At 39.8% G+C, this 23,385-nt stretch overlaps 1 protein-coding gene across 2 annotated transcripts in view; it reads right to left on the bottom strand.

Annotated features, from left to right (window-relative positions):
- The window catches only part of eml3 (EMAP like 3), a 44,136-nt gene that overhangs the window by 12,148 nt on the left and 8,603 nt on the right, over positions 1-23,385 (bottom strand). Inside the window, exons 2-12 of one of the 2 annotated variants that reach the window (XM_046379942.1) lie at positions 13,379-13,555; positions 12,447-12,561; positions 11,741-12,238; positions 8,736-8,846; positions 8,434-8,462; positions 5,655-5,690; positions 5,089-5,209; positions 4,598-4,747; positions 1,857-1,926; positions 1,129-1,239; positions 521-616 (exon numbers count right to left, since the gene is read on the bottom strand). In XM_046379942.1, the coding sequence (XP_046235898.1) occupies positions 521-616; positions 1,129-1,239; positions 1,857-1,926; positions 4,598-4,747; positions 5,089-5,209; positions 5,655-5,690; positions 8,434-8,462; positions 8,736-8,846; positions 11,741-12,238; positions 12,447-12,561; positions 13,379-13,555 (1,514 nt within the window). The remainder of the gene's footprint in view (positions 1-520; positions 617-1,128; positions 1,240-1,856; positions 1,927-4,597; positions 4,748-5,088; positions 5,210-5,654; positions 5,691-8,433; positions 8,463-8,735; positions 8,847-11,740; positions 12,239-12,446; positions 12,562-13,378; positions 13,556-23,385) is intronic. The other variant, XM_046379943.1, reaches the window with a different exon arrangement.

Raw genomic sequence — 23,385 nt, 5'->3', positions numbered from 1 at the left:
GTCTAGTTCCCCCTGTGTTGATATACCTGTGTTCTCCTTGTGTGTTTTGTCAATTCATTGTGCTTCCCTGTGCTTTTGATTCCTGTGTTCCCTGAGTTGTGGTTTTGGATTGGATTTCTTTGTTTGGACTATATCCCCTGAACTCCCAGCAGCCTTTTGTTTGCACCTTGAGTTTCATTTTGAGGAAGTTCTTTTATTAAAGTCTCCTTGTTCACCTTATCCCTTGTGCTGGTGTCTGCATTTTGGGGTCCTCCATTTTGTAATTCCTAACACCCCAACTCTAACCAGTCTCATTCCCACCTACCCTGTCATTACAACTTCCAGGAAAAAAATAGAGGGTGAGGAAGGAAGTCAGTGAGCATGACTAAACGTAATGTGAACAAAGCTTAAAAACATAATCTTGTATGTGAACATTTCTGAGTCACATTAGGTAGATTTTTACTGGCAATCATTTATAAAGGGTTGAGTTGTCTTCATTACTATGCCTGTTAGCGTCATTGACACCTAAAATGTTCTTTACCTTGATCTCTGCATACTTGGTCCCCTTGTTGCAGTCCCACACTGACAGCATGTGTTCATTAGAGTCATCGATCACACACAGGAACGCTCCAGAATCCTGCAAACAATATCAATTCAGGTTGAAAAAATGGTAAATTCCGTATTATTATTGTATTGTTATATTTAGTTCCCCAACAGTCATGTGACAGTCATTACTCTGCTGCTCTCACTTTCCCCCTTTGACACAAATACTGTTGTCAACTCACAATTTTTTTCTGATCTCTTCCACTTTACCAGTTTTTGTCTATGTTAGTCAGTGAAACTCAACATGCAGATTTCATTCAGATTTTTCACAATAAATGGCTTCCTGTGAGGTTTTTCAAAGTGAAACACCTATACAAGAACTGTGTAGTTTTATGACCGACTGGCAGTGACTAAAGATAACAATAAAATGAAAAACAATATTTCAATGGAACAGAGAAAGTGACAGCAGCAGAAAGCTGAATATAATATATAATATAATATATGATTGTTTAGAGCTGTGGAAACGCAAGCCAAACAAAATTCATCAGGACAGGACATTATGTATATATGTATATTATGTAATATGTTATATTGCAAACAACTCACAGCAAAGGAAAACGCAACTGATCCCACTCCCCTCTGAAAGGTTCCTAAGCCGATATGCTGCAAGGTGACCAGAGTGGTGGAGTCCCAGATATGGACACAAGGCTGCAGGGGCTAACAGACACACACACACACACACAGTCTTGACTTAGATTCATTTCCAGGATGCTTAACCACCACCTAACCATCACAATAAACGTCACTTGCCTCATGCTAAGCCTTACCTTAACCTAACCCTGAACTCAATGTAACCTTAAAGCAAATCATGCAAAGCAAAATTTAATGATTTATGTTGTGGGGGCTTGTATTTTGTCCCCATAAGTAAGGCGAGTCCTCACAGTGTGACTGTGTAAACTGATTTTTGTCCCCACAACTATAGGATATGCGTCCACACACCCTCACACATACATTAATTGCATTTCTCTCCAACAGATAGGTGACAATTATTATACCTACTAATACCTGTCATTAGCCCAAATTCAAAACCTTTTTAAGATCTTTGAGTGACTGGTTAAACATATTATAAGTAAAATGGAGCAAATTACTGTAAAGCCTAGGGTCAACAGTAGAGGTGTATAAACTGATTTTCACAGGGAACTGATTACTCAGTATGTGCATTAATGATGCAATGCACAAATGTACAGAAATACAATATAAAGCATTTCAAGGTATACAAGCAGAAGTATTTAGAGGATCAACATGCATTTGACTGGTAACACAGCAGCAATCACCTTGCCATCTTTATCCACCCCTGCTGTTTGGCCAGATGCCACTCGCACCTTGTCAGGATGGACCGTAAGACTGCACGGAGAACAAAAATTATTCAACTAATAACAAGAAGGGGCTATACCAAGCAGCAACCTCCAGGGCTGAAAAATAAATCTGACAGAGAAGCGCTAAAAACTGCAGTTACTGAAATGGCCACTTTCAAGTCAATGTCCATTGATGTCATGTTAAAATGACCAGCTTTAAAGCAGAAATAAACATGTTTGCAGCCAGATACAAAAAAGTATTTTTTGCTCTTCATGACAAAGTAATGGGAAGTGCGGTATGTTTGTATAAAACTCAGTACTTTGAATTATACATTGAACACATTGAACTTGGCGCTTCACCCATGTTTGTAGAGTTTTTCATGCAAATACCAAACAAAAAAGCATGACTTGCTGTGTGGTTAATTGTACTATAAGACCATATGAGTAGTGTAACCTACTCATATGGTGTGTGTAACCTACATAGTGAAACCTATGGGTGATGACATGGAGATTATGTCACTGTCCTATACAACTGGTTTTCAAAGCAGTGTCAGGGGAATCATTTATTTTCCCTTTAATTAAATCCAAAAGTAACACAATGACAGAATGCATGACTATTTTGGACATGGGTTTTCCTACACTTAATGAATTACACTTTAATAAAGCACCTAAAAGCTTATTAAATGGGGGCCTGTGATCTAATTTGCAGTATGTACCGTACACATAAGTATGTATATATATATATACATATATATACTTTGTAGGTATAATCATAGTTATATAGATATTTGACTGATCCAAAAAGGACTGTTCATTCAGCTTAGCCTTATCAGACTGTGGTGCGCTAATGATGGCTGTTTTGTTGTATTTGAATGAGTGTGGTATTTAAATGAGTTGTGTATTTATGTATTTGTTCGACTTTTAAAAGCTAGGAGCGCTTGCTGAACATGGCGGATTCACACACGCATATCTCCCTGATGGGGTTATGTGGCAGTCATGTGCTTCAGGCTTTGGAAAAAGGCCTAAAGGGAAAAGGTGGGATTTTTCAGTTTTTGTTGGATACTTTCACAATCTAGCTTGCTCTTGCTGGTTATTTTGTGCTGAAGTATGTCACCAAAAAAAATAAAGGGATATTAGAGCTTAAAAATCATAGACTGCACTGTAGTAACAGCTTATTTGAAGCTTGATCCAAACCCCAGAAATAACAGCAAGTTCCCCATTATTTCAGGAATATACATATTTGGTCTCTGTATATCAGTGGAGGTAAAGTAATAAATCTGTTATTTTACACAAACCCCTCTTTATAATACTGGCATGGTTTCCAAGCCAGAAATTGGATCCAACTTCCCTGTGTTGCTCTTGCTTCTGGGCATCCAAAAGAAAAACCATATATTATGTGCACTAGTAAAATTTAGCATCATGTCTTGACTGTCAGCTAACCCCCAAAAAGAAGCCTCATTATTTGGCCATTTGGATATCTGTACTCAGCTGAGGCCTTGCACAGTGCATGATGCCAGATACACTATATAGACAAAAGTAAATGGGCACTCCTCTTTTTTATTGAATTCAGATGTTGTTCAGATGCTGTTTTTCAGGGGTTGGGCTTGGCCCCTTATTTCCAGTGAAGGGAAACGCTTGGATGAGTTTGGTATGGAAGAACTTGGCTGGCCCACACAGAGTCTTGACCTCAATCAAATCCGACACCTTTGAGATGGAAATGGAACAAAAGTTGTGAGCCAGGCCTTTTCGTTCATCAGTGCCTGACCTCGCAAATGCTCTACGGCATGAATGGGCGAAAACTGTAAGCTGCATCAAGCAGTAGGAAAGTCCCCTTCCTTTGAACCCTAATATTATCTTGGCAGTCGAATAAGCCATCAAATCACAGATATTCTTTGAGCTGAATGGTATTTTCTACAGTTTTGTGGTTTAAGTGGTTTAGGGGCATGTGGTAACATGCCAGTGTGCTGATCATTCCCTCAAATCTGTATAACACAGTAATTACTGCACCCTCCTCCAACAGTGATATGAAGACCTGGGTTTAGATGAGAACTGGGGTAAGTAGAAAATAACTCATGCTGGACTTCATAATGTTTTGACAAGTTCTAATGAGCTGCAATAGATTAAATATGTTTTGAATGGAGTTAAGTTAGATTACAAGTTTTGGACCTCAGAACTCAAGATGATTTTTGCTGAGTTAGGCTACTCAGAAATGTTCTCAATATGCATGTTAGTGGTAACACATGCTCAAGGACTTGTTATTATAAAAGATTAAAATCTTTGCCTGTATATTCACTGGTTTTCAACACACCACCAATATCAGTAAATGGATGTAGAGATGAGTGTTTACATGGAATACATGGATCATGTGTTGCAAAACAGGTGTAGTTTCTAATTCATAATGATTGAGATTTCACCATTATGCTCCATTGTTACCACTGTGCTTGGGATGATATAAACATGAAGTAATTTGACATGCAGTCAGTAAGTTAGCTGTGAGCACATCCAAGCTCTGTTTTCTAAACTTGCTCAGCCTAAAGACTAGAAGCAATAGTTTTTACTCAATTTGTTTGTTGAAATCAGTTTCTCCTGTGTCCAGTCTTTAGGCTTGGCTATATTAAACACCAAACAAATTCTCCTTGTCTCTTTCTCAGGAATGAAGTGGGTTCTATACATATCATCTAAACCATAGATGCAGTTTGTAGGAGTTGTCTTCCACTGACCAGCGGACGCAATCTGTGTGTTTGCGATAGTGCCGTTGTGTGCGGTTGTTGATGTGGTAAAGCACAACAACACAGGCAATGAAGTACACTGCTTCGCCCGTTGGAAGGAAGTATAGGTTGGCCCGGCAGTCCCGTCCTCTGTAACCATAGCTGCAATGACAGGGTCAAGGTGACATTCATACTACTCACCGTTTGTTTCATTATCAAATAATCTGTATGTGAAATTTGAGTTTATATGAATTTCACTGACATAGAACTGAGGGGCATTAACTGCCCCTCAAAACTTAGAGCCCTCACAATTTCACAGACAACAATTAGTCCATGGTGGATGCTGCTTTTAGATGCACTAAATTATTTGAGATACTTTCCAATAAGGCAGTGTGGCTTGATTCCAATAAGTGACCACACAAATCAGCATTGTTAGAATGTAGCATAATGGTCATAAATATGGACAAGAGATTGAACACTGCTGTGGCACTCTGGAAGGATACACCCAGTCCAGCTCCAGTCTCTCAGAGGGAGGCTCCATCTTCAGGTCTTCATAGTTCTGAATGTTTGAGGGGATGTACATGGTTATGGGCCGACCTCGAATAAACATTTTGATTGACTGTCCTGAAAGACAAACACAGAAGAGGACAAGTATTATAGTGGTAACACAGAGAGGCAAACACAGATTTATAACAGTGCACAAAAATGCACTGTTATACCATTTCCTTTCACTGCTCTCTGGCTGTTTTTGGCTGCAGCCGCTGCTGTACATAACGCTCTAAAAAGTATACTGGATGGCAATAAAGTCTGTTTTATTCCAACTTATGCCCCACAGAAGCCAAAAAGATAGGTTGTTGCAGGTTTAAAGATTCCATACGAGTATCTGCGTAGTACAACATTGCTATCATTAGGATGCATTATCAACCTCTCCAATATTTGTTGAGTTTATTTCAGTACGGACCTACACTGCCATCATAAGAACCACACAACAAGCTTGACTAAACACCAGTGTTGTAGAATTAACTGATAATTAAGAAGCAGCAGAGCATAAACATAACAACAGGTGTACCTTGGCCATAGGTTCCTCTTCTGGACCCGGGGGATCCTGCGCAAAAATGAAAGCACAAGGTTAGCCAGACAAATAAACAAGATCCTCTAAATTTCACAATGATTCCAGTCACAGATGACCTAAATTCGACTTCAGAAATCTGGCTTTGCTATGTTCGCAATTGTTCTGTTCTGTTTGTGAGACTGGAGGGTGAAAGCAAGCAATAAAGTTGAGCAGACTGAAACCTGACTGCCCAAACTAAGGATTAGAAAATATCTGACCATGAAACAGTACTGTCTGGTGTAAGGCCAGGGAGTTAGAATGAGAAGACTTACCAAGACATGAACTTCATCCTAGCAATAACAAAACTCATGGAATAGTGACAACACTGGTCAACTGCCTGACAGTTTATATGAGAGTAAGGACGGAGAGTAAGCATCATATGAAACTGAGTCCCTATCCCTGGGAATATTATCAGATGAGGTAGAAAAGCTCCCAGGTAAAAATGAGAAACAAAGAATCTAATTTTATTTCTGAAATTTATTTGAATACTCAGATAAATGAAATGGAAAGTAAATGAATAAATAAAAAAGGCAGTGGGGCTGTTCAGCGTAGGGTATCACTTGCACTACTACTTTACTAGCACCAACACAATACCTGAGCTTCTGTGCGGATACCCAAAGGAAATGTTTATGTCACACCTTGAAGAATAACAAAACCCTCTTTTGTTATGTTAAATGAAATCATCATCATTAATGTTAAATCCTTTTTGAAGTCACAAAGAAATTTTTGGTCATATTGATGAGCTGTTACCTTCACTGGTCGATAGCCAAGGCTAACAGAGATGCTATGACAACAGAGACAACAGATAGACAACATAAATTTGTCTATTTTTGTCATAGACAAACAGAACTTTGTCTATTTCTCAGCATGTCCTGCGGTGTTCCTACATTGCAGATTGCCATCGTTTCATGGGTCACTCTTTCACGGGTCCAGAAAATCGCAATGAGCAGACTCACAACCATGGGTGGCAACTTAAAGCGTCACAGTGTAACATAAAGAGAGTTAAGATCACATATTGGGCTTGACAAGGAAGCAAAGTCAGTCATCTAGCTGATTAACAGCAGGTGAAGCTGTTAGAAACGTAGTGATGACGGAAGTGGTACACTGCCATACCACCAGACTGCAAAGAAGCCTCCTTCCTCAGACTGTGAAACTCCTCATCTCAACCTGCCCACTCTGCCATAAATAATAGTTTTTTGTTAGTGTGTAACATAATGGAACTACAGCTTGTAGAACAATAAACAAACCTTGAGCCAACCTCCAGAGCCTACCCACAAACAAGAGTACATTCAGAACCACAAATTCACGTACCCAGGACAAGAGCAACATAAGGTTTATAGAGTTTAAACTACCAACAATCTGACCAAATAAATGTCAAAACCTACACTCAACAATTATATATTGATTTCCTTGTGACGGGCATTAATTTAATTTAATGTAATGCTATTTACCTTTTGACAGAAACAACTAACCTATTCTTCCTCTTATAAAGTGGTTAGCGCTGTCACCTCACAGCAAGAGGGTTCCAGGTTCGAATCCCAGTGGGTCATGACTTCTGTAGACATTGCTGAGGGGGTTTTCGTGGATTTTTTTAAACTTTCAGTTCCCCTAGTTCGACATATATAAAGACGCACAGTGTGCCTCCATTAGGGATCTTCCTAATGACTAATCAACTGCTGCAGGAGGGGGCAACAACACGCCAACAGCCATTGAGCCCAATGAAAAGGACAACAAAAATAAGGACCACTCAATTTTTTAATTCTTAAGGTCATCGTAGTCCACAAAAGTGGCTAGTGGCCAGTAGAATTCTTCTTATGCTTTACTTCCGCAATGTGAGTAAGTGAAAGAGTGTCTTCAAACACTCATAAAAGCTCACTAACCACAGATGTGGTTGGTTGGGAAATGCACTCATTTCTGCACAAATAACTGTGTGTGAACCAGTGTGAAGTTGACTGGGCACTGGTATAGAAGTATAGTTCAACTCTGGTCTTGCCAACACTAGTCAGGATGGATGAAAACATGTGTAAAGTCCACGATTATGACAAAATAACGTGATAACCATCAGCAACATCTCTTCCAAATCCATGCAGCAAGTATATGTTTGTTCCTCTAAGGATTACTGGGGATAAAAATCTTGGCTGTTCTGTTTTTGGACTGCACTCCAGATAAAAGTTCACCTGTCAATCAAAGGGCTTTGTTTCCATGCAAAAAGTGCAGAATGTCCTGTGATGCCTGGCTTTACACACAGGCAGCACCCTGAGGATGAACTGAACATTTTTACCTCTATAGGATGAAACAAAAGTGTTTCAGGACACATAACACAAGTTCAAACAATTTCCAACAGGAGCCTATGCCAACACAAGAGTATGTGCAGAGGGGCGTCTTCGTCCCCTCCATGTCTAGGAAATCTCTGTTGTTTTTGCACTGAGTGACCTTATCAGCTACAGAGGAAGCAAGTTTAGTTTGTGGGACCCTCTGCTGCATTTAGCCACCCATTCTGATCAACAGCGATGGAAGATGAGAGCAGCTTTACAGTTGACAGTTTACTGTGTTCATACTTTCATTACAGCATGTATACCCTCATTATGTTGTTAAGTATTACATTATTTGTATTAGTGACTAACTGCATAACATATATGAATGAATAACTGGGACATCAAAAGTAAAGGACGTAACATATCAAACTGAATAAGTCTTCACTTACAAAACAAGACAGAAAAGCTTAAAGACACATCACCTGCACTGGCAATCAGTTCCTTGGCCCGACTGTGGAGACAGAAAACAACAGATTGTGTGAGACAGATATGAGACCATTTCATAAAAGTTATTAGCTTTTATCCGTCAGTCCCTCACTTCAGAATCACATACTGTGTTATTGTAAGGTTTTCACGGGAATGGAATTTTATTGTTATTCATAGGGACTATCAGTGTTCCAGCAAGTGTCTCTTTGATGACATATGCAAGGCTGCAGAAGCCATAGGAAAATATGAGCACTGAGACTATGGGGTGACAGCTGTGAGTGATGGCAGCATGGCTTACTTCTCCAGACTGGGGGAGCGGGTGAGGAGGTTGGCTGAGGACGCCGCCTTCTTGTCCAAACGTTTCCTCTGCCTCTCCGGGTTCCCCAGTTTTTCACTGTTCCTACGAACCCTGGAACACCAGAGGACAGAAATCAGATTCAGTTTCCAGGAGGACACACTCACTCCAATGCTTAATGCATGCAAAATATCCATTAACCACCACTGTGACTACATCCATCTACACACAGAAACATGCGTGTTTGTCTTGCAATGTGTGGAATCTTTTATTGAACTTAATCACAACCTTCCTATCGAATCTGATTTAATACAACTTGGGTCTTATCTTTTAGTTTTGCCCATTATGACCCTGTGTAATAAAATAATAACATTGTATTCACCAAAATAACAGACCTTACCCTTGCTGCCCCCATAATTTACTGCTGCTATGCCAGTCATGCTTTCCAATGTAGTATTGCACATAGGAAGTTTAAAATGATGATGGTGGCAAGCAGCTTCTTATTTCTAGCTGACAAGTGTCCCTGGCACATTTGATTAGCTATAACTAGCTAGCTAATCAACATTATATTTGTGGGTTAGCTAAGCTATGACAAAAAATGAACGTCTTCACCAGCTCATGATCCACGTAGAAGACATTCAATTAAAAGAGTAGCATTGTTGTAGTGGGTACAGCTAGTAAGGCCTAGTACAATAGCCCTAGTATCAATAGCATACTATTATAAGACAATGTATATAACTGCAGTTAAGAACAGGGATGCCCAAACTTTGTCCCTGAAAATGAATGGTAAGTCACTGGCCAAAAGTGAACACCTATTGTGTAGCATTGTTACGATGCAAAATAGTCCTAGGTTCCCTTAATAGACTGAAATAATTGTTGAAATAATTCATTATTAGGGATCCTACATATTTAAAGTGCATTTTACCTTACAAAAAGTAAAACTGCAATTTATATTATGATTTAAATTAAGTTTGTTGTTTTGTTTTTTTTTTCATTATAAATATCTGGTGAGCCAATCAAACTTTAGGGCAGGCCAACTTTGGCCCAGCGGCCCCACTTTGGGCAGCTGACAAATAGGTTAGATTTATGTTTTATTGTATTTTCAATCAATATGTTTTGTAAGGACAAATGGTAGAGAACATGTCAGGCAACATGTCTGTCCCAAATCCATGACAGAGCAGGACAGGGCTGCTACCATTACTTCAAACTCTGACACAAGACCACCAACACTGGCTCCCACACAAAGGATGTTCCAGTCCTGAACTCTGAAAGTTGTAGTTAGCTAATGATATGCTAACTCTTGGTCTTGAAGCTAGGCTACCACTGTAGGTAGCCAGGCAGTTGTTGCCAACTTACTTTAACCACAAAACACACACAAGTAAAACTTGGGCAGGAAATGCACATGAAAATCGTGATTTATAAGTAACAGTTTGGGTGTATTTTTTACTTGTGTCATCTTTGCCGTCCTCCAAACAAGTTTGGCTAATGAGGGTGTGTGTGCAACCTGCCTGATCACATTTTCTTGACTTCTTTTTGGCAATGTCATTTTCTTGCCAAATCTCAGGAATGAAATGAGTTCATTGTAAATATTACTGATAATGGACTAAACCACAAAGATTAGAACCAAATTGTAATAAACTGGTATTACTCTTAAGAACCTGGCCTAAAACTAACTAAAATCTAAATTCTAAATTGACAACTTGTACAGGAGAGAATTGGTGAAAATAACCTAATTTCTAACGGCAGTGCTCATACTAAGGGTTGTAAACTATAATTAAACTCTTACCATCTCTGAGGATCCATCCTGTTTCCTAGTGACAGCATCACCAGAGGAAGTGTTAAAAAGCTGTTATGTCTATCTATGTCACTGGCCTAAGATCTAGGAAGTGAAACTCATCTCAAAACCTTACCCTGCTCCAAAATCTCTGTACTACTATTATTTAAAGTGTTGAGTGTAGAAGTGTAGAGGGGTGAGCAGGCAGACAGGCACAACTATACCAGTACCTCAGTACCCTTTTGACAGATTTGAGCTGAGGGACTAGAGCTCACCAATGAAGCCATCTCACTAGTCACAACGAGGAAGTAGTACAAAAGAACACATTACATGCACATACACCAGGAAATAGAAAGAGCACCAGCCTGGCACCATGCTTCCTAATCATCACTTGAAAAGTAATCATTTGAGTCCACAGCAGAGACAAATCACATCATGCAAGAGATCCTTGATTTGTTTATGGAAGTGAATGTTAAAGGATGAGTAGAACAGCACAGAAAGTAAAGATTTAAGACAATTTGTGTGTTTCTGCAAAACCCAGCTGTACGGCAGATAATGGTACTGTGTCAACTCCGCACATCTGCATCATCTTACAGAACCATCGTCTTTAATGTGGCTACAGTGAAGTTTAAACAGAGGGCCACTATGTAGCTTTTTTTTGATGGATATTAATTCTGATGTATGCTGTTTGGACAGATCTCAAAAGATTGTCTGTCCTTATGTCTGTACAGTCTTGCCAAATCCCTGACCTCTCTTATTCTCTCCAAGTGTATATGTACTGTAACCTTAACCCTGCTCAGAGCCCTTTTTGTGCATTATGCTGGGTTCACTTGCCCTCACATCACATTTTCCACTGGGCTTAAATCTCTGTGCCATGAAGCTAATCTTGTCACTCAGAGTGGATGAGTGCTGCCATTATGTTCCACTACAGCTTTATGTTTCCTTGCCTCCTGCTCAAACACAGCAAGACGAAAGCACATGGTGCCTGCAGCGAACATGATGACACAACATTTCACCCCCTCAGGTTTCCTGCTGTAACACTGCATAATCACATGTTGGCAACCTGAGGTTAATTGTTTCACAAGGGGACTTGGGGCACAACTGGAGTTCGCAGTCACACAATTTAGAATCAAGAAGATTTTGATTTGTCTATTAAAGCCATGCAGTGATTTGCAGTAGAGAAAGTGATTATGATGGCAGCGCTGGCGAAGTGGAGGATGGCGGGATAACGCACAGCGGTTTATTCTCTCCTTCCTGGATAGGGGACAAGGTTCCAGAGCGGGTGTTGAGGTTCTGGTCTGAGGTTCGGACTACGGCTGAGCCAGAGCCTGGCTCCTCTGGAGAGCAGCTTCCATCGTGGAAGTCCTCTTTCTGAAGGCCTCTGATGGTGGTGGGCTGAATGGGCTCCTCCACTGATGACATCCAACTCAGCTCCTTTTCCTGCTCCCCTCCTCCTTCTTCATCTTCATCCTGCTCCTCGTCTTCCTCTTCCAAGCCAGGGATGCGGTGAAGCTTAGCACGTGTCCCCTCAACCATGGGCTCCGCTGGAGGAAGGGCATCCTCTAGTTGAAGGCTCTGGACCCTCCTGGGAGGAGGGATACTGTCCTGCCCTGGAATGGTGGGCTCTGTCTGGGTTGACCTGTCCATTGTTGCTGGTCTGGGACCTGGCTTCATAGACACTGAGGTTCCTATGTGGCCATTCACATTGGTCACAATGCTGTCTGACAGTTGGCTAGAGATAGTTAAAAGGTTGAGGTCAACACAGAAAAGTCATACAGGCAAATTACACATACATCATACAAACACAACCAGGATTCCGAACAGACTAGCATGACTCTGATGCAGCAAGCAATACGATTATATGTTCAGTGAAATAAAGCGATGATGACCCCTCATCATCCCTCTTGTCCTTTTGAGGCCTCTGTGTGTAGGTCCAGTACCTGGCAGCAGGGTGGCGGATTCCATCGCTGGCTGAGCTCGTGGACAGTTTTCTGCTGCTGGTGCAATCATCTGAGGAACACACTTGGTTCAGCACTCGTGCAGCACCTGGGTTCACTGAGTGGGGTTGAAGATGATTATTAGTTATTTCGATGTGAGACTGCACTGTATGTTTAGTAATTTTTCAGGGCAGGATATCAGTTACAATGTTTTGTTCAGTAGACCTGAACCACTGACAGTATGAAGAGAGACAATGCATCTCCACTTCTTTCTACTGTACAAAATTGAAGCCAAAACAAGGATACAAGTGCTGCCATCTTGTTCTGATGATGTCATTTGGAGTGAGAGTCTGAACTGGGTAGTGAAGCCACTATATTTCTGCCCATACACCCACCAGACCCAATCACGAGCAGCATTCAGCGGTTAATCATGACATTTTGCCCCCTTTTTTGGAGAATCAAATATCTAAATAAAAACAAACTTATCAGAAAAAATGAACACTTGAACATATCATTAGCATGATAAGAGCTTTGTCAAATGATAGAACTAATCACTAGGAAAAAATTCATTTGACATGTACTTTGAGTTTATGGCTCATGTCCCATCTGCTAAAATGGAGGGGAAGGGGCTTATGAACTATACTGCAGCCAGTCACTAGGCAGCAATTGAGGGTTTTTTTAGCTTTACATTTGAGGAGCTCTTATGATGTCCATCTTAATTTTATATTCAGTGACTTGAACCTAATGAGACATGGCGGGTTGGCAGGTTGACAACATATAGGCCTCCTGTAATTGTAGAAATTTGAACCATCACAGATTTACCATATAGTATCCACGCAACTGTCTTTGCATACCACCATGAAAACAACAATGCAATGTTATACCATTCAGTGTACTATAAGGCTGTAGAGTAGGTCATATTGAAGACGACTCACCTGCAATGAGCTGCTGTTTCAATAATGGTAAGAGCTGATCATGGAGGCGGATCCGATGCAAGGCATCAGCCAGTGAGGATTTCAGCAGCGTGATCTCATCCTCCTGTGCCTGCAGACGCACCTCCATCATAGAAGTTCGATCTGGGAACTCTGCACTGCCGTCTGCCGACACGTCATCTACAAAGGGACCAGAAGTAGAGTAGAATAAACATGACTCAGAAAAGCACAGCTTATTGTGAAAAGCCTGGCTTGAATGAGCCATACAAACTAACCAGGATTAATCTGTTTCATCATATTAATTTAAGCCTTTCTATAATATCTGATCATTTATAAATTTATACATTTATAAATGTACTGTATGTAAAGCCCTTTGAGACAAACTGCTTGTAAATAAAGCTGTCTTGTCTTGTCTTGTCCTAAAGCATAAATTCACAAAAAAGAAAACTGTAAAGACAAAACTGCATTGTTTTCAACCTCAGAACAACAGATATCAAACATGAAATATGATGAATAAAACATTCATGCAAAAAAAAATCACCACCATAAGACAATTATTGTTACAGCTTTGTTTTCCGTTTTGAAAGGTTTTAAAAAGTAAAGAAACACACAGAAATAAATAAAGCAAAAATATCTATGCTATATATTTTCACTGTAGATAAGACTGATGCAGGTCTAAGCTCTAAAAGTTGGGAAAGACTCCTAATTTAAGTCATATTGAACTGAACTGGAAATGTGCAGCACCCTGACTTTGACTAAAGTACTTACTAAATTAGTACAGCTGGGGAGGAGTTTGGAAAAAAACACCAGCTTATTAAAATGTCCTCAGACACAAGAGCCAATGAAGAAGTTAGTAAACAACACAGTAAAGTCAGCGGACATTTGCACCAAATTTGAAGAAATTCACGCCAGATGCTGAGATATCGTGTTCACAAGGATGAGACAAAAAGACTTACGGACAGAGCTGTTGCTGGTATGGACGCATAAAAACAAAAACTTGTATTCAGTTCATACAGAAAACAATACAGCCCCAGCTGTTTTTTTTAACATGTTAAATTGGAACATGACAGTCTTAGTATATTTCTTTGTTTTTCTCTCTGGATGAGTATGAAATAAACGAATTTTAGCTGGCAAAAAAAAAAAAAAACCCAAACCTAATAAACTATTTCCAACACTCACTGTATTTTTTGGCCATACTGGAAGCCAAATAATTTGTGTCAGTATAAGTGGAAACACAATTACATTGCATTTTTTTCCCAATCTTTTGAAGGAGCAAAATTCACTTGACATGTGGTTGGAAACAGAAAAGGAAACAGAAACTCAATAAAAATTCTGTAATAGATGACTAAAACTAAAACAAAAATGTTCTGGTTCATTAAGTCATCCTGATGTCATTCCTCTGTGTGTGTGTGTGTGTGTGTGTGCGTGTGTGTGTGTGTGGGGCTTGACTATTTCAAATGGCTCTTTGAATGTCAAGAATTGGTTTTACGGTCAAGGTCAAAATGTGTATGTTTTCTGGTATGCTCTCCATTTGGAGAGGAGATTACAGATGTTTAGAGCACTGTCTTCAAACAGAGCGGAGTCCATTGCCCCTCAAAGACCCTATTGTGTGTTGAGCAGAGCTACAGTTGTGTGTGTGTGTGTGTGAGTGCACATGAAAGTCAATCTGGTTCCGGTCCAAGCAGAGCGTCTAAGTATTTGGAATGTGTCACTCTGCTCTTGTGTGACAGGCTGGAACAAAGCAGCGCATAGCAAGCATGAGGAAGATATTTCCTGCTGATGGTTTTCATGAATACTCAGCCACTCAACCTTCACTCAGCCATTTTAAATGTTATTTTTGCACTGTCGTGCGACAAGTCAAGTGATAACTGACCAAAAGGTTCTGAGGAGATGGTCTACTTACTTAGTAGTAAGTCCTCAGTCTCCACTCCACAATCAGGAATTACACAGTGCCAGTAACGGTTCTTTCATTTGTTCCAGACAAAGGGAAAAAAAAATCAGTGACTTTTTACAAACAAACCAAGACTTGACAGGTCACTTGTCGACTGGACAGTTTTGGTGACTGTCATCCTGCATCATTAGAATCCACTGGCTGGGAATCTAATGTCAGTCCAGGCCAATCATTTACTCCATTCAATTTCCTGCCGGGATCAATAAAGTTCTTATCTTATCTTACAGCACATCACATTCTGTTGCAATACTAATTCTGCTTACTATCTTTTAGTTTTAAAAAAATATCCAGAATAGTTAATAACAGCCAAGTGTCTTCACGTTCAAAAGCTAGTCAACTGCACTTTCATAATTAAATATTCATATAAATCAGTTTTGTGCGCTTTTGGAGTGTTTTGCACCCGGTATTTCCTCCTGACAAAACACAGCATACAGCTCTTTATTTTACAGATCATTGCCAACTCATCTCCTACATCACATGGTTAAGGTTAGAATCAACTCGTGTAAAGGAAGTTTTGACATGACATGCTGAGGGCAGCTCTGCTACTCTGTTTTTTCTTTTATAAACACCAACCACCTCCCTTGCTCATAGAGATATCTGTAATTTTATAGCATTTAGCCGCACTTTGCCTTTACTATGGATGTGTAACCAGTCATATAACGCCATGACCACAGACCGGTGACTACAGGTCTTTTCTCACATGAACTCTGAACAATATGACTCCGGAGTATCTGGTGAGACTTCACACATGCAGCACAGAATGGGGACCATCCATCTGTGCGTACTGGAAATATAAATATTGCAGTTCATGTGTGAGCAAGAAGCAGCTGCGTCAAAGCGAAAGTAGCATTCTGAGTTATTCTAAACATCAGGTGCAGATGTTTTTTCTCCACTGACGAATCAACTGGTTAAAAAGACTTTCAGTCGACCAAGATTTTCTTTGGGTAATTTCAGCCCAACGAGCAATTCTTGCTAAAGACTAACTTTCCCATTATCTTTACATTTCTTTATCTACATTTTAATGTCCCTACCAAGAACAAAAATGGCAAAATTTCTAGGTAAAGCATAGGATGATGTTCTTATATTAAACTGAATCTACGATAAATTCTCAAATCATGTTCAGGGCCTTATCGCCTCCGCAGCAGAGAGAAACAGGCCTTTATTAGAAACAAGTCTCTATTTCTATTATTCCCTGCTTTCTTTAAGTATTAATTTATAATCTCTGTCAGAAGCCATCTACTCTGTGCTCTGGCTCATTTTAATTTTCTTTTAATTGTTAATGCAAACTCAAACTCACAGAATCTTGCTCAATCTGGCAAGACAGCCTTAGATCGTACAGGAAGGCCCTACGGACTTCCAGAGCAGCCTATTACTCAAAATTAAATTAACTGAGGAAAACAAGAATAACCCCAGGTTTATGTTCAGCACTGTAGCCAGGCTGACAGAGAGCCATGGTGCTATTGTGCCTTGTATCCCTGTAACCCTCAGGAGCAACGACTTTATGACTTTATTAGACATGATCAATCTGTCCCTAATAACAGACTATGTACCCCAGTCCTTTAAAGTAACTGTAGTCAAAGCTCTCCTTAAAAAGCACACACTTGTCCCAGAGGTTTAAAACAACTATTGACCAATATCTAACCTTCCATTTCTCTCCAAGATCCTTGGGAGAACAGTTGCCAATCAGCTATGTGACTTTCTACATAGCAATAGCTTATTTGAGGATTTTCAGTCTGGCTTTAGAGCTCATCATAGCACGGAGACGACACTGGTCAAAGTCACAAATGACCTTCTATTGCATCAGACGAGGGACTTATCTCTGTCCTTGTACTGTTAGAGGTTCCTAGAGTCCTCGTGCTTTCTCGTCTCGCAGGTTCCCATGGATTGTGGTTGGACCTCCTGCTGTAGTCCTGCTTGAAACCTACTGCCATCACCATAGTACCTTCTGTATACTTCATCATTATCATTATCTACAGAGACCCAGGTTTCTGCTTGCTAAAAGACAGTTTTTCCTCAGCCCCTCTGCCAAGTGCTTGCTCATCACTTCTTGCACAGATGTTTCACAAGCTCAATCAGCATAACGGCTGCATTCCTGATTAGCTCTTAATTTGAAACATGTGTGGTGATAGTGCTACTGAAAAGCAGCAAGCTGAAAGTGACTCAGTAGTGTCAGATATGTCAATATCTATCTGAAGTTTACTAACATTAGGCAATGTTAGCCACCAACAGCTCCTGGAAGGGCTGGGTTATATACTGATATCATAAAATCAGGCTAGACATGGTCTTAAATATTGGATCTCATTATATCATGATACTGTATAAGTTTTGTCTTTTGGTTTGGTTTGGTGATGACATTTTCTGTACTTACCAAACTGTTCTAACATTTGCCTTTACCCACTAGTCATTATATGCACATTGCTGATGATGATTTCCCAACCCAAATTCAGCCATAATCGAGCTATTTGAGTAAGTGTCAGATTTAGACTTAATAATGTTAACAACGCTGATTAGCTACCAAGTATAAGATGTTTTTGGAAAATATGATTATGGTTTTTAAATGGCTCTGATAATATATGTAGTGTTGTTTTGGACAACATTTAACTTTGACATGTTCTGTGTTTAGACAAGTTTACCAGTTTCAACTTCCTGTTGAGACATCAGGGATATTAGTCATTAGGAACATCCCTATACAACGCTAAATGATGGCTCATCACCATTCAAGTGGTGGGGTGGGGAGATATCCACAACATATCCCCCCCCCAAGCAGCACATACAGTAAGCAAACAGACAGCAAAAATGGTCACACATGCCAAATTTACACAAACAGACACAGGAATAAATCCCATGATGACCTGATCCTCCTGCCACTTTCCCACCGCTTCCCCTTGTGGACTGATATCCAGGTCAAATCTTCATGTTTCCTTCATGCTCTAACCATGACTCATCTCTGCAAAACAAGTCTCACTGAGCCTTTTTCTAAGACACTACACAAAGCCGGCTGTACGCTTGGCAGGCATTCAATCTCTACTGCTTCATGAGAGGATTAGTCTGTTATTTCAATTCTTTGTTTCAACAACATGTAAATGACTTTCCCATTTGTTTTTCACTTTGTCTCAACTTGTCCCTTCCATTTCTTCCCAGTAGCTACACCTGCTCAGCTGGCTAGTCAACTTGACTAAAGCTGAGTTAATTTGGTGCTCAATAATGAGCACAGCAGAAAAGCTTTGGTTAATTCTGAAAGACTTGCACCAATCTTCCAAATCCAATGACTTGATTTTAATCAGCACTTTCAGACTATCGTCTCTGGATTTGTAAGGATCAACAGATCATTGCTTTTATGCCTGGACAATTTTTTATTTGATTTTCCAAAATCCTCTTTAAAAACAAAGAGGTATTTTAAAACAAAAGCTTGACTTTATCCTGATGATTTTTTGCACTTTACGAATGGGATTCAGCAATAAGAAACAAAAGATGTAAATTCAGTCCGTTACTAAGTTGATGCTTTTGGAGTTACTCAGTTGATCTTCTTCATGCACACATGGTGTCTCTGGAAGTGCACCTGCAGGTTATAGATAATGTCCAAATGTCCAAAAATGTACATTAGTAGGGGTGTAAAAAAATACTGATACACTTGAGTATCGCAATATTATATTTTGTGTTTGTATTTTAGTTTTTTACTGCGACAAATACAAAGACCGATCTCACTGCACATCACCTGTATGGTAATATGCATGGTATTGTCAGATTCTTGCCAATGCACAGCCCTATGTAATTAGTGAATTATATCTGCAATTAAAACCCAGATTAGAAAATAAATTAAAACACAAAGTAAAAATTACCTGTGTCTATTAAATATAACCAAGCTTGGATTCAAACACCCACACCAAAAAATAATACTACAATCTAATCACAATAACCATCCAGGAACACTTGAAATAACCTATGAATTTCTCCATTTGCACCATTAAGACACATATTGCATTATTGTGTTTTGGCACAAGCTCCTCATGTACCATGCTGCTATCTATATCACATGTTGCACCTAAGGCAGAGCAATATGAAGCAATTCAAGCAATCAGAATTGCCACCTGGTTGGCTACATCACTCTGCTGGTTTGTTCACATAGTGTGGATCTGTTGGTCAGTTAGGTTGTGTGAAGTCTGGAAGCAGAAGTAAGAGGACATTAAATAACACAAATGTCAAGATCAATCTGGATCTAAAGTTGTCCAGTTGTCCACCCCTGCTGTCAACACCAGGAAAAGTCCTTGCCTTTGCCAGCCGAGTGGTGTAAAATCTAAACCAGAGGCCCTGTGCAGCTTTTGGCACATTAAGATCACCGTGACCTTTTCAGACATTTTCCTTGAGTGTGGAAATCCTGCCACATTAATTACTGTTCAGAATAAAAAGCACAGCTGACTTTTTACTGCTGATCTCAGGTCACATGATGTGCTGCTCAGCATGAAAGTATCACAGTTCCTATTGTCCTTTTCACAAACCTCTAACAGTTATCTTTAGGTGTAAAAAGTGTCTTCGCTGAGTGGGAAGAATAAGACAACATTTATCAAGCAGCTTCCTCCTACTTACAGCAAAGTGTAGGAATAACATTTAAAAACAACTCTTAAGTGATCACATCTTTATTGACATGTATGCTGTAAGCAGGAAGGGCCAATCAAAGACAAAGACTTACCCTACCTGGGCCCCATTGTTTATTTGTAAAAGGAATAGGATAGTTAATCAGACAGGAATATGCTCTCCTGTCCATGCAGGACTTTGTAAAACCACTGGTCAGTTTTGTTTTGTTTTTTTGACAAATGATTGCATTGTGTTTTTGTTTATGTTTTGCACAGCACCCCAACTTGTTTTTGGAACAGGGGTTGTAGAAGTAATGAAGACAGGCAGGAAACATGGTGAGAGGGTAGGGGCTGACGCATGCTGCATGCTGGGCAAATCAGGCTTCCTGTAGTGTGAGATCAGTTTACTGGTGAAAGCAGGAAGAGAAGTGGCTAAATGTCCTAAAATCCTAAATGTGAAAATGTATGCATGCAGTGTCCAAAATTAACTTAATGACTCAACAGCCAAGTTGACCGGTACATGAAAAACATCCACCAGCTAAGCATATTTTTTACTGGCCAAAATGTATGCATATTGGTTATGGTTTCAGTGTTTAAAAATACTGCAGTATAACCAGTGAATGACATATTGTGCTTTTGGCATCTGATACTTAAAAATGTTGCAAAAAACTAATGTACTAACAAATGTAACAAATGTATTTCAGCAAGGGAAAATAAGAAAAAATAGTAACTTTCCCATTTTAAACAACCCTCACAATTTAAGTATTGATTTCTGAGTATACAAGGGGAACTTGAGTGCACCACGAAATACCTGTCGGCGCCACATACTTCGTAATACAAGTTATGTACATTTCAGAGTTTACAAGGTGCGCCTGAAAGCACCATGAAGTCCTTGTCCTTGTGTGTTTTTGTTACGTGCCTATTTTGTTACATTCTCCCCCCAGGAAATGTGATGGATAAACTTGCAATATTTACTTGTCAAACGTAAAAAAATCAACCTGCCTTTGGAAATAGTTGTCATTAAATGCATGTTTTCACAAACAATACTGTGCACAAGTAATACATAGTCTTCAGAATTCCAATTATAACAACCTGTCATGTTTGTCCTTGTAATGTATGATGTTTACTGTATGTATGTTTCTCTCTCTCTCTCTCTCTCTCTCTCTCTCTCTCTCTCTCTTTCATCCTCTCTTCCTGTCTACCTCTTCTTCCCCCCCTTCACCCAGCCGAGGGGATAGTTCTCCCTTGCGAGCTGGGTCCTGCTCAAGGTTTCTTCCTGTTAAAAGGGAGTTTTTCCTTGCCACTGTCTGCTTGCTCGGGGGTTCAGGCTCTGGGTCTCTGCAAAGCATCTAGAGACAATTTTGATTGTATAAGGTGCTATATAAATAAATTGAATTGAAATTGAAATGAATGAGTTTGAAATACAGAACAATTCTAAAAAAAAAAGTTCCAAAATCCATTACTCTCCTCTGACCTGACTTGATTGATGTCTTTACTTATTTCCCTTCAGACAGTTCACACTTCATCCCTGATCTTTTGGAATAACAGCCTGCAAAGAAACCTCTGGTCAGAGGGCAGCACAGGTGAAAGTAAGCGTTTGACGAAGTGATAGATGCAAATCAATTGGAATTCCCAGTGAGACCACATACACCATCACCGCAAAGAAATGTACAAGTAGCGAGAGAGAAAAGGGAAGCAGCTGTTCTGCCTGAATCACAAACAGTTTTAAATAACAGAATATTATGGGGTGAAACTGATACCAAACTTACAATAATGAATGCTGATGCCTTATAAGTGATGTTTTATCCTGAGCAATAACCCAGCCTGATTAACTATTTCAGCATAAGGGATACCAATCCAACAGCAGTATCATGTCTCACATGGCTTTTAATATCTAAACATTAAATGCTGCACTGTGGCGACAGAGAGCAGAGCTGCAACAACAACAAGCTGGCTTTGATTTTTGACATTTATTAAGACAGCAGACAAATAAACTCCACCAAAACCAGCCTCATGTAAAACCACACCTTTAGTTTCACACTTTCAAACATTTCTACAGATGAGAACTATTCCCTTAAACAATACATACACACATAGTATTGACAGAACTATAATCCTGCAAACTGATATGTCTTACAGGGGAGATACAAACATACCCGGTTACACAGAATCTTGTGAAAGGCCTCAGTTTTAAACACTGGGACTCCCCGGCTGTGCAGACTTTAACACAGAGCGGCTGGAGTTTTAACTGCCATCCTAAACGCTCGTCACTAAACACCACCTGATGATAAACAATTAAAACATTCCAGACCTCCTTTTGTGAGGCTGTTTCTGAAATGCGGATGGAAAAAAAGCTGAGAAAAGCAGAAACACATGTTAAAGGCTCATCCCCACTGTGGGCCTCTTTCTTCTGAGGGGAAAAACACACTTCATCAGTCAGTGTGAAGCAACAAAGAGCCAATATCATTAGCAAATAAACAAGTTTTCCTTTCCAAATACAGAAAGACCCCATTAAGCTTAAACACTCTTACAGTGACGGATGGACACATCTTCTTACTCTGCATCTGGCTCACACTGGCTTGCAGCAATAGAGAATTTAAAATCCGTGTGGCAAGGAGTTAAGGCTTGACCTGCATGTTGTTTTTGACACTTCTGTATGCTGACATCCAGTATACCTATAGGGATTTGAAAATGTATATGTTCGACCACGAAATGTAGGCTCTTTAGTCATCAGAAATCAGAATTCCTTTATTTATCCCTGAAGGGAAATTCTTGATTTTAGTAGGTCTGATACACATACTGCCTATGATACAGGGGATTACAGTTCAATGTAATGGGATATACTGCTTAGCATATATAGAACTTAAACGTACTGGATAAGTAATCTTTTCAAGGAGTGGCCTCTGTACTATCTGTAAATACACTGCACGTCAGAGGGTTGAGAGGCTGCTATCTGTGACACTGATGTCATGCCATTCCTCCAAAATGGCATGACAATATGAAAATATCTGAACAAAACATCGCACTGTCTACATCTGGTTATTTCTCTACAGGAAGCTACACCAAACAGGAAGTTGGATCATTTGTAGGAAGTAGTCCTCAAAAGGGACTGTTTATTGCTGAATTCGCCCCCAGGGAAAAAAAAAAAAACAGTCCCCGACCAGCCTGGGTCCCTCTGCAACTCCTGCTCACACATATACTGTAAAAAACTAAACGTAAACAAATGTGGGTCTTCGACGCAAATGATATCCAAAGAATTTTGTCATTTCAGTTTCCATCTCTGAGATTTGTTTCTGTGCAGTGGAACTTTTCTTTTTAAAAGAGTTCATGTATTTACGCTGAGGCCACGACTGGCAGTTTGGCGGCACCACACCCACTCCTGCTGCAAAAGAGCTTCTTCACAGGATCTGTTTTTGGCAGTGGGATCCTGTACTTAGTAGGCTGGTTTATACATGGATGAGATGAATGCTGTGTTTTATTGTCTGGTT

Source organism: Scatophagus argus, chromosome 23 (assembly GCF_020382885.2).
Source record: "Scatophagus argus isolate fScaArg1 chromosome 23, fScaArg1.pri, whole genome shotgun sequence".
Taxonomy (NCBI): Eukaryota; Metazoa; Chordata; class Actinopteri; family Scatophagidae; genus Scatophagus; species Scatophagus argus.
The sequence above is the reverse complement of the archived record's forward strand: the minus strand, read 5'-3'. Positions and strand labels throughout refer to the sequence as shown.